General features: G+C 39.9%; 1 protein-coding gene across 18 annotated transcripts in view; it reads left to right on the top strand.

The window, feature by feature from the left end:
• The first annotated feature begins 764 nt into the window (after positions 1 to 764).
• LOC133560611 (tyrosine-protein phosphatase non-receptor type 12-like) overlaps positions 765 to 17,566 on the top strand; it is a 60,886-nt gene continuing 44,084 nt past the window's right edge. For 14 of the 18 annotated variants that reach the window (XM_061913307.1, XM_061913320.1, XM_061913308.1 and 11 more), the window contains exon 1: positions 765 to 1,328. In XM_061913307.1, the coding sequence (XP_061769291.1) occupies positions 1,227 to 1,328 (102 nt within the window). In that variant the 5' untranslated portion in view covers positions 765 to 1,226. The remainder of the gene's footprint in view (positions 1,329 to 17,566) is intronic. The other 4 variants (XM_061913322.1, XM_061913309.1, XM_061913323.1 and 1 more) reach the window with 1 other exon arrangement.

Genomic DNA, 17,566 nt, shown 5'->3' on the forward strand with positions numbered 1-17,566 from the left:
GATTTGGAAGATGTGTCAGCAGGACGTTGTCATAGTTGTGAAAGTCTGAAGGCCCCAGGGAGGTCACAGGGCAAATACAGTAGAGAGGAAGCAAGCCGAGATTAAAATGCAATTCTATTCCATGCATGTCACTCAGTAACTTTCATTCTATTTCTGCTCTTGTTTTAATCCAGATTACACATTGAGTCATCAATCTGTGGTCTTTAATTCTACTAGCCTTCATGTAATATCCTCACATATTACAATTCAGTAATGGCTGCCTGACTGGATTATTAGAGCTATCTCTTCATTTGAAAAATCACATAGGATTAACCTGCTCCCTCTGTATTCTTGATCTACACTGCTTTAATTTTCAAGACTATTTACCAAGTGACTAACTGCTTATTTCATACCATGCTTCCCCATATTAGGAAACAATATCCAATATATTTGAATAGATGTTAGAACGTCTGCCAGGGTGTACCTCGCTGGGATGGACTCTGGCTCACTTGTAAACTAAAGGGGAAAAAACGTTGTAGAAGATGTATGGATTCATTTTCAAAACAATGCAACATAACATAAGAAACATTAAATGATCTGTTCATGTAATCGCACATGAATGTGATGACGTAACTAGCCGCGTCTAAATGACAGACTGAAACACTAGCCAACCATTGTCCCCTGTAACTCTACCCTCACCCAATGAGAGCCGAGTATTTATTCACAGCCACCAATCACAAACTAGTATCCTCTTTGAGTAGGTGGGCAAACGTGGGGGTTGGTTTAGGTTATTCCGGATGTTCCCCAGCAGCAGAGAATGTGGACACCGACTCACGGAACGAGACTAGGGAGGGGTACTTCAATTGATCTCTCTTTTTACCTCTTAATCCTTTATTTTCATCTAGTTTCAATCCAACATTTCATATTTTTCGATACGCAACCGTTGTAAACTTGATTACATACTGACTGCTGCCTTCCCCCCTTGGGACTAATAAGCATTTGTGAAAAGAAGCCAGAAGAAAGGAGAAGAAACAAGATGGAGCGATAAATAATAGGAATTATCCAAAAAGAGTAAAGGAAGGCTTATGAACCGACGATGAGTCCTTGGGAGGATCCGTGAAGCATATTTATTTTTTTATTTATCCCCTATCCTGCTTCCTTTTGTCTTTTTTGCCTTTTCCTACCTCCCTGCTACTTTAAGGACGTTGTTTTAACGGTTAGCGGGACATCTTCCCAGAAGGAGCGTGATGGCCCAAGCGGACATCCTGACAAAGTTTATCCAGGGCGTGAAAGCCATGACGGAGGGGGACGACGAGAGGGGAGAGGACAACTTCGGCAGCGACTTTATGGTAGGTCCAACATGATGGCCGTTAGCTTACTAGCTCTTTAACCCTTCGTGGTGCCTCCCTGGGAGCCGGACTGTTAGCCCTCGGGTCCTGGCCAGCTGAATCCCACCGGAGGTGAAGCAGGGGCGGGCTGGCTGCCTGCTTCTTCTTTCTCTCACAGGCAGGATTTTTTTAAGGCGGCCTAACTTTCTTTCAAATACCTAGACAAACGTCACTTTTGCACTATTTGCACTATTACGCAGCTATTACATTATTTACATTAATTTGGTATAGTACGTTAGCAAAGTTGTTTACTTCCTGTTGTTGCACGTTAGCTTCTAAGCACCATGCCTGATCATGAGAAATAGGAGTAACCAGTAAATATCCAGTAGCTTGGTACTGTCTAAGACCTGGAATTGCTCATATCTATATTGCTTCATTTTAGTTGTCGTCCTTTTGCGTAGGCTTCTAGGCATACTGTCCATATATGCACGACAAGATGCTTTCTAGTTTATTTTTAATATATGCTAAACGCCACAATTTTGCCAGTAAACAAGCTAAGAAGACGTATTATTATTTACATTGGTAATATATATCAAAATTTATCCTCAATGAATTGTTGTTGGTTAAAGTTTATTTTGGACATGTACACAAATTCAACATGGTACATCACATATTTCATTTACCGGTATTTTAATTTCTCTTTACAACACGTCTGAAAATGAGTAAAAAGAATCAAAGCTTATTTAATTATACCCTCTTTCCACTTAATAGTGTTGTAAGCACAATACCAATGGCGAGCAATTTGCAAAATGCGCAACCACATTTTGCAAATTTAATGTCAAATCAAATCAAATGTTTATTGGATTCATCATGTACATCCACGACAGAACTACTGACTAAACTACTACCACAACTTGGTTTACTATTTATAAAATATAATAATGTAGAGTTACCTGGAACTTGAAATAGGCCACCCGGCTTGAATCCACATTTAGTTAGTAGTTTAGTCAGTAGTTTAGTCGTGGATGTACACTGTATAGTGATGAATCCAATAAATATTTGATTTGACATTAAATTTGCAAAATGCGGTTGCGCATTTTGCAAATTGCGCGCCATTGGTAATGTGCTTACAACAATAGTAATTACTAACACAAGTTTACTTCCTGTTCCCAATTTGTTACACAGTTTATATCAATGAATTCTTAATACAATGTTTTTTTTACAGTAATAACTAGTCAAGTCAGTTATGATTTACATTGTGACATGAATAATATTTTCAATAACTTCAAGACGTTTAACTTAACTACTTTTCTTTGTACTTAGTAAACAATTGATGTTTGAACAGCTTCTTAAACTGCATTAAATTAGTGCTTTTTTATGTATTTGCTTAATAGTCCATTCCATAATTTAATTCTACATACTGATATATTAAAGGTTTTAAGTATTGTCCATGCATGACATTTTTTAAAGTAAGATTTTTCTCAAAATTTATATTTCTCTTCTTTTGTTGACAAGAGGTGTTGCACATTCTTGGGTAGCAGGTTGTAGATTGTCTTGTGCATAATTTCAGCTGTTTGCAAACACACTAAATAATTGAATTTTTATATTTTTAATTAAAAGGTTTGAATGTTCCTGATATCCAACGTTATGTTTTAGTCTAATTGACCTCTTTGTAACACGGTTAATGAATGAAGTTTACTTTTGTAATTATTTCCTAATATTTCTACACAATAGGTGTGTTATGGTAACACCGGCGAGCAGTAAAGTATATGTTGTCATTTTTGGTCTAAAACATATTTTGCTTTATTTATAATAGAAATATTTCTTGCCACCTTTTGTGTATTTTATAGGAGATTACAATGTATTCTATTGTCTATAATTACACCCCAAAAATTTTTTATTTCACCCTTTCAATGTCTACTCCGTCTATTTGTATTTGTGTTGGACTTTCTCGTTTGCTGTTACCGAATAGCATTATTTTAGTTTTACTGAGATTCAAAGATAGTGTGTAAACAAATCAGAATAGGAAGTGTGGCAGGGCTGTGAAATAGCGCACCAAAATGACTCTTCTCTTTATTTCAGTCATTAAATTGAAAATGGTAATAGCTCTGATAACATAGATTTTGCTAATTAGGGATACATGTTTTTTGCTCTAGGGAATGTAATGAAGGCAATTGCAGAGCTGGATTTAAAAGCAGTTTTAAAAGTTATCACTACAGGTTAAAATTGTGCTTACTACAGCTTGTGTTCAGTGAAGTGATTTGTGTTTGTTTAATTTCGACATATTGATTTGGAATGAGGTGTTCAGAGGCGCGCGCGTGCACACACACACACACACACACACACACACTCACTCCTTTTCTTACTTCATGGTGGCTTGCTGGAGCTTGCAACATTCTTTCTCAGGCCCATTTCATAACATTGTATCTTACCGTTTAAACTGTACCATTGCTGACACGCTTTGTAAAACTGACCATTATTATTTTTTGTCAATATGGAATGTCATGTGTTATATTTGCTTTTATTTGGAGGAAATGCTTCCGTTTAAACCAGTTAACTTGCTTTCTATCTAAATATTCATTAATCCGAGGCCTCTGGCTGACTTTGTGCTCATCTGGCAACATCATGTGGGGCTTCCTTTCAATTATTTATCAGACAGCAGTTTGTAGACAAGGAATCTTGCTCCCTCTGAGCCCAAGCAAATTTTTGGGGCCTCAACGTTCACCCAGGCCCAGAAAGCACTGCTTTAACACCCAGTTTAACTGCCTATTGTTGCATGTATATATAGACCCTGTTTTATACACATAATTACAGTGCGCTGCTAGGTCATCGAGTCGGAGATTATATGCTTTGTTTGATGAAAAACATTGCCTCGCTTTAGCTAAATGCTGTGGCGGCACCCGATATATTCCGAGAGAGAGGGCTTAGTGACTCTTTTTACTGGCAAGAACGACAGAGGTGGAAAGATAGCCTGAAGTAGACATTAAAGCTGCTAAGTGACAACATTCTTTGTTCAAAACCATGGCCTGAAGGGAAAAATATAATCTATTGTGTATCATATATGCATGCAATTTGTGCAGGGGTGTCTCTGGAGGCACTGCATATTGAGCTATAAATTAGCACAGTGATACCTCGGTTTTTGTTCGTACAAAAACTGAAGCAATGTTTTCCATAAGAAATACAGTGCTACCTCAGTTACTTTGAGTTACGAGCATTTTCACTTTAGGTTGAAGTAATATTCCAGGTTTGTGGCATTTGGACCATAGTTATTATATTGTTACAAATTGTTGTAACATGTTTCTGCTTCATTCACACAATAAACAAACATAATTGGATGGATGGATGGATGGATGAAAGATTTGATTCAATATTTGTACATTCTGCTCTCCATTAGAACTAAATAAGTACACCCGGAAAGTATTCACAGCTCTTATTCCAAAATACAATACATTATTTTTTGTCCTCAGAATTGTACATAAGACATAAGGACTATGTGAAAAGTTTTTTTGTTTAAATTTGCAAATTAAGAAAAAAAAAAAAATCAAGTATCAGGGATCGCAGGTTCCTCTATTCAGTGGATCTCGGCTAAATATAACGAGGCGGGACAAAAACAACTAACCCTGACGGATTCATTCCGGCGGAAAGAATGTTTTCGCGAAAATCCCAACGTCAAGGTTGCATTTGCGGTAAACTAATGGAATCCATAATGTTGGATGATAAATCGCTCTCAGTGGTGAAGAATGTGGGATTTGGCCGCTTGCCTGGTCGTAAATACATGACCAAAACAGCCCTTCCCGATCTGTATAAAAAATTGCAATGCGCAGACTCTGTCAGCTTCACAACACATATTGGAAACAGTGATATCACGTATTTATTAGGAACGTGACAATCGCCCACTGACCTACTTATGTCTAATGCTGCAGTGTCTTGTGACTGCCCAGTTTGAGGTGATTTGCGATGTGTCTCGTTGTTTTCTCTGTTTTGTTCATGTTTCTAATGTTGTACCAATTTAAAGGCATGATTTATTTTCTACAATAAACTTCCAAAGAGCAGGGAAGCGAGGAAATAGCAGACCACTTGATGTAAACATAGGGACACACTAGTGATCATGTTGCTACTATTAACAGGTTGACAGCGTTAGCGCTTATGATTACAATACCACTAATACTTAGTTAATATTCAGCTCATGAAATGTGAATGGAGTATTGTTGGCGGTTTTTCGATGTTTATTTATTGGGTTTAATGGGCAAAATAGAGGACCTCCCATCGGCTATTCTGTAAGCGGACGTTTATTTATTTGTTTATTCACGATTTAGAATGCATTACAAAAAAAATCAATCCGTCATGCCTGTCATAATGATTGTGAATGGCAAAATGAAATAAAAAAGTGCAGTTTTTCTAATGGATCATTCCGGACAAAAAGCAATTCATTTTTTAATTTAAAAAATTCATGACTCCTTTAGTTTTTGGCTTATCACAATCGTTAAATACCATTGGAAAGAGTTGGTCTTTGCAATGGTGTCATTTTTGAAAATGTATTTAGCATTTGAAATATTTTGTCACGTCTTTATCTTGATCAGTGATTACCTGAACAGCACATTGGGTCAACCAGGGGGCTATAACATCTATAGAAACCATTAGGGAGTTTTGTTACATTTTTATATAATTACTATATAGAAAATGCTCTCCAAAGCATCTTAAAAATGGTAACATCTATTTAAATTGAGAAGTCGATGCCCCCTTGAACACAAGCTGATATTTTTTAGTTACTCTATTTTTAATTTTTTTTACCTTGCTGAGATCCCTGAAGTATTTATTCACAGCTGTAGCTCAATACTTTGTTGCGGGTTGGCCGAAATTACAGCCTCAAGTTTTTTGGAATACAATTCTACAAGTTTGGCACATCTGTCTTTGGGCAGTTCGCCCATTCCTCTTTGTATGACTTCTCCAGCTCCATCAGGTTGAACTGAAAGCGTTGATTTTCATCCAGGGTGTCTCTTGAAAAATTTTCAACACAGTACATTACAATAAGCAGCACCAACTTAAAACTATGGTAAATTGTATGTGTTTATATAAATGGCCTGTATTTATATAAATGGCCTGTATTTATTTAGTGCTTTACTATACCTGGAATGATACCCACAATGATGGCGGAAGCTCCTGTGCCAGGCACTAACCACAACCTTTCAGGGGCAAGGGTGAAATGTCTTGCCCAAAGACACAATGGACGTGACTCGGATAGGAGTAGCTGGAATTGAATCTGGAACCCTCAAAGATTCTAGCACAGCCGCTATACAATCTGCGCCACACCGTGCCCAGAAATTGAGCAAAAAAGAAATTACATATAAAGAAAAGTATTATATATATATATATATATGTATGTATGTATGTATGTATATATGTATGTATATGTGTGTGTGTATATATATATAAAATAAAGGATATTATATTATAGAGGAAAACTAAATGTTTATACTAATTAAGTGTATGTATTAAACATTTTTTGAAACCATCCGGAAGGAGCTCAAACTAAAGCCACTGCTCCTCCACATCGAGAGGAGCCAGATGAGATGGTTCGGGCATCTGGTCAGGATGCCACCCGAACGCCTCCCGAGGGAGGTGTTTCGGGCACGTCCAACCGGTAGGAGGCCACGAGGAAGACCCAGGACAGGTTGGGAAGACTATGTCTCCCGGCTGGCCTGGGAACGCCTCGGGATACCCCGGGAGGAGCTGGATTAAAAGGCTGGGGAGAGGGAAGTCTGGGCTTCCCTGCTTAGGCTGCTTCTGCCGCGACCCGACCTCGGATAAGCGTAAGAAAATGGATGGATGGATGGATGGATGGATGGATAGTTGACAAATAACGATTAATGGGCCACGCAACATGAATGCAAATTCAGGAGCTTGTGATGGTGAAACAGATGAGGAGTGAATTAATTACAAAAATGACGTCTACTTGAAGTTTGGGATCTCACCATGATAGATACCTTTTATTTGACACAGCGCTAGTATGCCTGATCGATAATACATAAACTCTGCGTTCACGTAACCGTGGACAAAGTCACATAATTGGCCAATAAAACAAAAAAGCAAAATATCATGTTAATTGACATAAATTTAAGTGTAATGTTGTCATTTTAAAGAGGATGAACAATTGTTTGGGAAAGTATTGTGTACGGTAGCACTCATTTTCCCCCACATACTCAACCGCCCCTTTCTGAACTAGGGTGTGATGCTAAAGCTAGCTAGAACAATTCATACACCCACTACTACAGGTGGTGGGAAATAATTGATTCTTAGATGCATCGCAATTCGGACATGAATAATTATAAAATCAATTACTAAATCTCTATAATCGAAAATCAATTAATTTACTCTAAATAAAGTAATGCAGACAGTTCTAAAATTTGGTTGACTGCAGTGAGCCGCCTCGCCGAGAAGTCCGACCAGCTCCTTTATTTTAGGGCATTTATGTTCCAGTTTTGCACACATTTCCACCCCCGTGATCCCAAAAGGGACAAGTGGTAGAAATGGATGGATGGAATTTAACTGTTTGTTATTACAAATGCACTGGAGTTTTTTAAGTTGCAAATGATAATTTTTTATTTGGTCAAACGAAAAGAAATGTAAAACTGCATCAATGTACAAACCCCGTTTCCATATGAGTTGGGAAATTGTGTTAGATGAAAATATAAACGGAATACAATGATTTGCAAATCATTTTCAACCCATATTCAGTTGAATATGCTACAGAGACGACATATTTGACGTTCAAACTGATAAAAAAAAATGTTTTGCAAATAATCCTTTACTTTAGAATTTGATGCCAGCAACACGTGACAAAGAAGTTGGCAATAAATACTGATAAAGTTGAGGAATGCTCATTAAACACCTATTTGGAACATCCCACAGGTGTGCAGGCTATTTGGGAACAGGTGGGTGCCATGATTGGGTATAAAGACAGCTTCCCAAAAAATGCTCAGTCTTTCACAAGAAAGGATGGGGCGAGGTACACCCTTTTGTCCACAACTGCGTGAGCAAATAGTCAAACAGTTTTAAGAACAACGTTTCGCAAAGTGCAATTGCAAGAAATTTTGGGATTTCAACATCTATGCTCAATAATATCATCAAAAGGTTCAGAGGAGGACCAGAGCACGAGGTCTGGTCTGAGGTTTGATCTGGCTATCTCTGAAGAAAAGCAGAGCTTAGGATCAAGATCCATCGCCATTTTCCAGTCACAAGCCCTTCCGAGCTGGCCTATGTCTGGTATATGGCCCTTGGTGGACTCTGCACCTTCTCGGATGAACTCTCTTGTGGCTGTAAGATGTACTTTTGGCGGGGGCAGGGCATTGATCTTCGCTCTTCTGGCCTCTAACGTGGCTGCTAGACACTTCAGAACCTGGTTGTGCCGCTAGGTGTAGCGCCCTTGTGATAGACTTGTCTTGCAGCCAACGAGAATGTGTTTTTATGTTAGCTGGAGATGTACAGAGGGCGCATGTGGGGTCCTCTCCGTACCACTGTTTGAGGTTGGAGGGGGAGGGAAGGACATCATAAGTGGAGCGTAAGATGAAGCTGATGTGAACTGCCTCCATGCCCAACAGCTCCCTCCATGAGAGCTTTCTCCTCTCGACTCCTTCCCGGCTCATCCACTGTCCTTGCTTGACTTGTGAGATAGCCTTTGCACATCTTGCTGCCTGCTCATGCCGACGTACCTCCTTTACAACCAGCCGTCGTCGCTGAGCTGGAGCAGCCGTATGCCACAACGGTCTGCTCTCGCCAAGGCCTCCTCTCCCCTGCTGCACGAGGTCAATGATGTCCCTGTGCCTAAGATCCTCCTTTGCTTGCAGAGTAGCTGCCGCTGCAGTCCATTTCCTTCCGGTCACCAATGTAGGACCTGTATGGGCAACGCATGGATCACGGGACTCTGTTAGCGTCCTTTCCAGCCTTACCTTTGCACACTTAAACTCCTCTACTAGGCTGGACACAGGAAGCTCCAGAACACCTCTTCCATACAATCCAATGTTACTGAAGCATTTGGGAAGACCCAGCCACTTCCTAGCAAATGCGCTAACCATTCTCTCCAACTTTTCTACCTTTGTGGTTGGTACGTCATAGATGGTCAGAGGCCACAAAAGCCTGGGTAGCAACCCAAATTGCAGGTACCACAGCTTCAACCGGCCAGGGAGCATGGTCTTATCGATGTTGTCAAGGCCAGTTATAGTATCCTGTTTGAGCTGGTCCACCTGCCCCGTGTCTTTGAGGGTGGCATGATACCAACATCCAAGACTCTTGACAGGCTTCTCAGACACTGTTTGTATAGCTTCCTCACCCACACAGAATCGATGTTCCATCAGCTTCCCCCTCACCACCGAGATGCTTCTGGACTTGCTTGTTTTTTTTTCCATCCGGGCCCACTGGATGTTTTCTTGCAGCTTGTTCGGCAGCTGCCTAGCACACGCCTTGGTTTTGGTGAGGATGGTAATATCATCCATATAGGCTCTGATGGGGGGAAGACAAAGACCTGATTTAATCTTTTCACCTCCTACCACCCACCTAGAGGCTCGGATGATGACCTCCATAGCCATTGTAAAAGCAAGAGGTGAGATGGTACACCCTGCCATTATTCCTATTTCGAGTCGCTGTCATGCTGTGGTACACTCACCAGTTGTCAGGCATAGCTGTAGGTCCTGGAAATAAGCTTTGGCAAGACCAGTTATAGAATCCGGGACACTGAAATAGTGGAATGCCACCCAGAGGAAATCATGAGGAACTGGCCCAAAGGCATTTGCTAGGTCCAAGAACACAACATGGAGGTCTCTTCCACCCTTCTTGGCAGCTTGAATTTGACTCCATGTCATGTTCGTGTGCTACAGGCACCCCGAGAAGCCTGGAATCCCTGCTTTTTGCCACGAAATATCCATGTATTGGTTCTTTTCCAGGTAGGTGGACAGCCTCCATAGAAAGTGTAAAACCTCCGGAGTTTTCTTATAAAATCGGTATGGAATTCCATTCGGCCCAGGAGAGGATGCCGCTGTAGATCATCGTACAAGTCTCTCCACCTCACTCCACTTGGGAGGGTTAGTGTCCAGTTGGTGTTCTGGGGACTCTATTGGTGGCTTATCAGGTGGGAGAGTTTTTGGTCCGCTCCGCTGGGTGTCAGTGTGGTTCTGTTGAGATAAGCTTCGAGGTCTTTCTTTAATGTTGTGAGTTTGCCACTTTTGTCTTTTGAAAAAAGGCTTTTTGCAAACTTGAAGGGGGTCTTTGAAGAAGTTTGATCTAGTTCTCTCCTTCATTTTATGCCTCCTCCTCAGATTCTGAGCTCTCCTCAAGGTTGACAGTCTGTTCTTAATTTCTGCCTGTAGAAGGTTAATTCCCTCTTTTTTCTCTTCTGGAGATCTTTTCCATTGTTTTTTCAGCTGCCTTCTTTCCCTGACTAACCGTTCAATCTCTTGCTGTCTCCTGGACTTTGTCGGTGTAACTGTCCTTTTCGTTCTCTCTGCTGTTCCATACCACTTCACACCATAGATGTAAATTAGGTCTCCCATTTTTTCCAGCTTTCTGATTGCAGTTCCCTTTAGTTGTCCGAGGAATTTGGTGATGTCTGTGTCAATTGTCTCCCACTCTCTTTTCTCACAGGATTTTGGCCACATGATTTTTGGCTTTCGTCCTTGCATCTTAGTCTCCGTTGCAGGCTGTGACAGATCGGGCACCACTATGCTTTGTTCCTCATCCCCAGCCTAAACAAGGAGATTGATGTCCTGCAGACTTTGGTTTTGGTCCTGCTGCTGGACTTCATTTGACTTACTCGACTTGCTTTGTAAGAAGTAGCGGTCAATGCGAGGTTCCTTTTGCTCTGGCATCAAACACTTTTTCAAGCCTCGGTGTCTTCTTAGGCCTGCATAGGATGTTACCTTGGTCCAGCCACGCCTGCAATTCCGTAGCTCAAATCCTGGAGTAGGTGTTATAGGCTCAGGTATCTTGTTGATCATCGTTCTCATCGTCTTTGCCGTTCTGGGGGTCAGTTGCGGTGTAGCCTGCCGGTGAGTCATCATCCTCCACCGCTCTCGCTGACTCTAGGGGTATTTTCTTCTTTGAGCGTTTCGTAGCCAGAAAAAAGCAGGACTTTTAAACTACTAGTGCCAAGTCCCTCCTGCCACTGGGGGCTAGCCTGTGTCAGGCCCAATAGGGTCTTTCCCTCCTGTCAGCTGTCTTTCCAACTGAATATGGGTGGAAAAGGATTTGCAAATCCTTGTATTCCATTTATATTTACATCTAACACAATTTCCCAACTCATATGGAAATGGGGTTTGAAAATAAATTAAAGATGCATCAATAATCCATCCATCCATCCATTTTCTACCGCTTATTCCCTTTCAGGGTCGCGGGGGGCGCTGGCGCCTATCTCAGCTACAATCGGGCGGAAGGCAGGGTACAGCCTGGACAAGTCGCCACCTCATCGCAGGGCTGCATCAATAATCGATTTTTTTAAATAATCGTAGCTCCTGAATCCTAATCAAATCGTGAGGTGCCAAAAGACTTCCAACTCTACCTACTACACATCTCATCTGGTTGTGTAATTCGGAACATCATGGATGTAACATCATTGTATAAAAAGCAGTTGCAACGTGAGAGGCTCTCCCTTTTTTACAGCCACAAATTTTGTCTTTACTTGTCAAGCTGAGAATATCAACACAGCCCTTTTCCTCCCTTCACAATAATAGTGCAGTGTGCTACATCCAGTCAGACTGCGCTAACAAAATAGGGCTTTCAAAAAAGTACCTTGCACAAGCATAATGTACTTAAAGTGCTTTCCTCCTCTCTAAGGTTCTCATAGTCATCATTGTCACCGACGTCCCACTGGGTCATTATTGTCACCAATGTCCCACTGGGTGTGAGTTTTCCTACCGAGGATGTCGTGGTGGTTTGTGCAGCCCTTTGAGACACTAGTGATTTAGGGCTATATAAGTAAACATTGATTGATTGATTGATTGATTGATTGATAAAGCACTTATTGGTAGAGTTACACAATTATTTTGCTTTGACATAAAATATTGATCAAAATTGTCCAAAGATGTTTTTCACTAATAATTGTGAATATTTTTCCAATTAGTTAAATATTTTACAACATTTTGTTTGACACAAAAGCACACACGATATGGTGATTAAATAAATTTAATGGGTAAAAACACAGAATTTAAAATAATTGAAATGGAAAGACAGAATTGTTATTGTTTTTATAGTGTTATTGTTATTTAAATGTATTATTATTATAATTAGGGCAGCACGGTGGAACAGGGGTTAGTGCGTCTGCCTCACAATACGAAGGTCCTGAGTAGTCCTGGGTTCAATCCTGGGCTCGGGATCTTTCTGTGTGAGGTTTGCATGTTCTCCCCGTGACTGCGTGGGTTCCCTCCGGGTACTCTGGCTTCCTCCCACCTCCAAAGACATGCACCTGGGGATAGGTTGATTGGCAACACTAAATTGGCCCTAGTGTGTGAATGTGAGTGTGAATGTTGTCTGTCTACCTGTGTTGGCCCTGCCATGAGGTGGCGACTTGTCCAGGGTGTGCGCCGCCTTCCGCCCGATTGTAGCTGAGATAGGCACCAGCGCCCCCCGCGATCCCGAAGGGAATAATTATTATAATTATTATTTTACTTGTGGTTGATTTGTTACTAATTTATATCTGTTTTTTTAACTATGTTTAAAGTTGAATTTTGGTGATACAATAAATGCTCATGATTTCAAATGAATAAATAATTGTGTTATTAACCGTGATTATGTCAATAGAAATAATCCTGATTATTATTTTTGCCATAATCATCCAAGCCTAACCTGAACTATATTGGCAAGCTGGAGGAAACTCTTAGACTGCAAAATTGTTAGTCCGCATCACAAAAGCTGCAGCCACTGTCCACAGAATGCTGCCACACGCAACCAAACTACCAACCTTTATCCATAGAAATCTTGAAAAGCTGCAGAATCTGTGTTTCAGTTTGTTTTGTCTTGTCCTGACTCATCAAACTGGATGGTTTATCATTAGCTTTGGTCTACAGATAAACGCATCGCTGACGGTCTGTCTTTCAAAGACATCAGAGCTTGAGTTACCAGATGTCACAAGAGAAACACGCAGCAGTTTTATTAAATCCATCCAACCCACTTTATTTGTAGAGCACCTTGGACCAAAGCGTTGCACAGAGTAATTATTTGGACATAAAAAGGCACAAAAACTAACAAAGGCAGCAAGATACAGCTAAAACGCACCTAAAATGAAATACATTTTTCAAAGACTAAAAGTCGATGAAAGCACAAATCACCTGCAAGTGTTGATTTGTGCTTTCATCGACTTTCAGTCTTTGAAAACAAATCTATTGTAAGTTTATTATAATAAGGAGATGATATGCAGACTTGGCAACGTTGGATGGAGAAACTACCCTAAGGAAACATGCAAGTAAATGGTAAATGGGTTGTAATTGTATAGCGACTTTCCACCCTTTTTTAAGGAGCCCAAAGCACTTTGACAGTATTTCCACATTCGCCCATTCACACACATGTTAATACGAAACAGTATTAATAAATTATTAGATTAACTTACTGTAGTTTTTAACACATGCTACTGTATTCATTTTCAAATATAATTTATTATGCAAAAGTATTTTTTTCTTTTAAAAGGCATTCTTCATGTTAAAATAGTATTATATTGGAAGGGCCAAGCACATATTACAATTATTTAAATTGGCGGGGCAGCTTTAAGTATGACTGTCTTGCGTTTTTCGCAGAACACTTGTCAATTATTGTGCTGGTAAGTTGAGGTACTTCTGGTTTGTAAATTCAGTTAATACGTTCCAGGAACCAAAAATCCTAACACATAATACATTTTGTAGCGATTTTATAGTTTTACCCAGGCCTGGGCGATAAATCCATTGTATGGAAAAAATGTGAGTATTTTGTTGCAACGATTTAAAAAAAATCAATTTTTTTCTCACCTTGCTCCCGCATACTGTTTGTCCCATAGAGCTTCCACACTTCCAGTCTCCCCCTTGTTTCCTTAGGGACATTTACACACACATAGCACAACATGGCTGATGGTAATGCAATCAAAAGCGAGATGGTTGTTACAAAGAACAGAATAGTGTTGTCAGTGGTTTGGTTTAAAAGCAAGATGGTTGTTACAAAGAACAGAATAGTGTCGTCAGTGGTTTGGTTTTGTGGCTACAGGCGTGGAACAAAGAACTCTACGCTGCTAAGTCTGTTTATTAAAGGCAGCAGTACAACAAACTTATTCCAGCATCAAGCTGAGTAGGATGAATGCAATTCTCTACAAGGTGAACAAGAACAAACAAAATCATGCTAGAAAGCAACTTACTGTGTTTGAAGGTACTATGTGGCAGAGGTGGGACCAAGTCATTGTTTTGCAAGTCACAAGTAAGTCTCAAGTCTTTGCCCTCAAGTCTCGAGTCAAGTCTCGAGTCAAGACAGGCAAGTCCCGAGTCAAGTCCAAAGTCAAGACTGGAAAGTCTCAAGTCAAGTCCCAAGTCCTGCATTTTGAGTTTTGAGTCATTTCAAGTCCTTTTAACCACAGACTAATATATTTACACAGATTGTGTATGCTTTTAAAACGCTGTATGCATTTATTAAAACAAGTGCATTTGAAACTGCAGGAAAAAAAATAGTGCTGACATTGCACTTCATAATAGCACTATTAACCCGTCATTTTAAACATTTAACTCATTCCTTTACAGAATAAACGCTTTTTAAAAAAACAAGTGCAACTGTACTTATTTGCACAAACGTGTTAACATTGTATTTCCATGGAATATTGCATTGTAACTAGTTCCACAGCAGTTTATATCCTGTTGTTACCTTATCTCATTGATCTCATCTCACACTGTATATGTGTTTATGTGTGCGTACACATGAAAAACATAAATACATGAACATAACAATGAACAGAGTCATACTTTTTAGATGTCAGGGCCCTATGCAATATGTACACATATTCTTAATATAGTATACATTTTAACCGACCTTTATTTGACTATGTCTGTCTTTTTGTAGGTGGCTAAAATACGCGGTGCTGCTGACCGCCGTCTAACGTTGCGTTACTGTGTGTGATGCATTCACCAACGTAACGTTATGTGTAGGTACGTCATGCAACCCCGCTTTAAAAAAAATCACCTGACAAACAGTATGAATAAAGTAGTGAACTGCAGTGGACGCAACAGATTGTCGTGTTTGCAATGACGTTATAACCGTAGACATTTATAAGTAGACACAGCATTGGCTGCTATTACACGAGCAATTTGGCCACCATCTTGAAGAGGTGACAAGGTGCCAGCTAGCAGCCTAAACTGACAGGTAGAAAACAAAGATGTCGGGCTGGTGTTCAGCGTTTTCCTGCTCAAATGAGCGGACTGTTGAAAATAGGAATCTGGGGATTACTTTTCATAAGTAAGATTTAACAATTTAACATTAACGTACTATTGGTTGAATTTTGTGAAAATAATATCACCACAGAGTTGAGAAGGAGCAAAGATCTTCAATATTTGTATGTGAAAATCACAAAGAAATCTTCTGGGGGAGGATGACCCCGCCCCTACAGGTATTTGGTTAACAAACTTTCAGCCCCACCTAAAACAAAATTCACCAGCCACCACTGATTATGGTGCATTCTCATTTTAGGCAAAATATAAGACAATACTCTCTTAACAGTCTAATTGTAACCAGGAATAAGTCTTCAAGTAACAATATTCAAATACTAACATTGTTGGGTAAAACAGATTTTGGTTTTATTCTGAATCCAGTGAAACAGATTGGTAGTTTTAGTTCATATAAAGACTTTCAGGTGTTTATTTATGTTTAAGTATTTGGCAGACACTTTTGTCCAAAGCAACATACATAAAAAATACACATAAAACAATCACTGTAAACATTATTATTTAAGGGAAGAATGTAATAGAAAATATCAATACAAAGTGTCAAGACAGAATAAACTCTCTGTTGCTGCAAAAACGGAGATACAGTCTATAGGTCCCAAAGAGATATATATATATATATATATATATATATATATATATATATATATATATATATATATATATAATGTATTCATCCATTGTTTATGTAGGATATACACATGTATATATAACCTAATCATATTGTTTCTTCAATTTAAAAATAGCTGACCGTTTTTTTCCCCCTTCTCTGGGATTATATTCCCAGTTTTGATCTGGGAGGTCTGGTCACTTATAGCATATAAGAATATTCTATTACTGTTAAGCAAACTATGAACACGCCAAAACATGTGTCCTTTATCATAGCTACACGTATGACAAAAAAGCGGGTGAAAATGAGTGGTATTCAGTGAGGTAAGATGAATTAAATGCGCTGACAGTTCATTGCTTCTGCCAAATGAATTGCACAGAGTGGAGTGGATCACCACTCCAAGATGGCGACCCCGCGTCTCGTCTGCGCCAGTAGGCAGTAGCGCTCGATGCTGCGTCTACTTATAAGATGTCTATGGTTCTAACGTTAGCAGTGAGTTTACAGCCTCACTGATTCAACTAAACAGCAAATAAAAGTTACGTTACTCAGCCAATAAACGTTAGCTTTCATTTAAAACTTACCCTTCATTGTGCATCTTGAAATGTCAAACGAAGTAGGAAGTGGTTGCGTCTCCGTCTGTAATCTTCGAACCGCATGCTTTGCATACTGGAATTCGTTTTTTGTTGACCAAGTCGTAGTTTTAATCCCCGAACGAAAATATTTTTGGCATAATTTTTCCTCACGGGCGGGTTGTTTGAGAGATCTTCTTCGTTGGTTTTCCTGCAATTTGATTGGCTGAATGCTGTGTGACGAAAATAACGTGGATGTAATTAGATTGGCTGTTGTTCTGACCGGTAGCGCGCACACTGTCATCCCACACACGCTGACAGACACGCGTACACAATGGAAGATACGGAGCGCTCCTGAATAACTTTTTAATCGTTGGGTTTTGGGGAAAGTAGCAAGTCATGTCAAGTCAAAAAGCTCAAGTCCAAGTCAAGTCACAAGTCATTGATGTTAAAGTCTAAGTCGAGTTGCAAGTCTTTTTACATTTTGTCAAGTCGAGTCTAAAGTCATCAAATTCATGACTCGAGTCTGACTCGAGTCCAAGTCATGTGACTCGAGTCCACACCCCTGCTATGTGGTAATATGGGGCGGCATGACGTAGTGGGTAGAGCGGCCGTGCCAGAAACTTGAGGGTTGCAGATTCGCTTCCCACT

This window comes from Nerophis ophidion, linkage group LG10 (genome assembly GCF_033978795.1).
Source record: "Nerophis ophidion isolate RoL-2023_Sa linkage group LG10, RoL_Noph_v1.0, whole genome shotgun sequence".
NCBI lineage: Eukaryota > Metazoa > Chordata > Actinopteri > Syngnathiformes > Syngnathidae > Nerophis > Nerophis ophidion.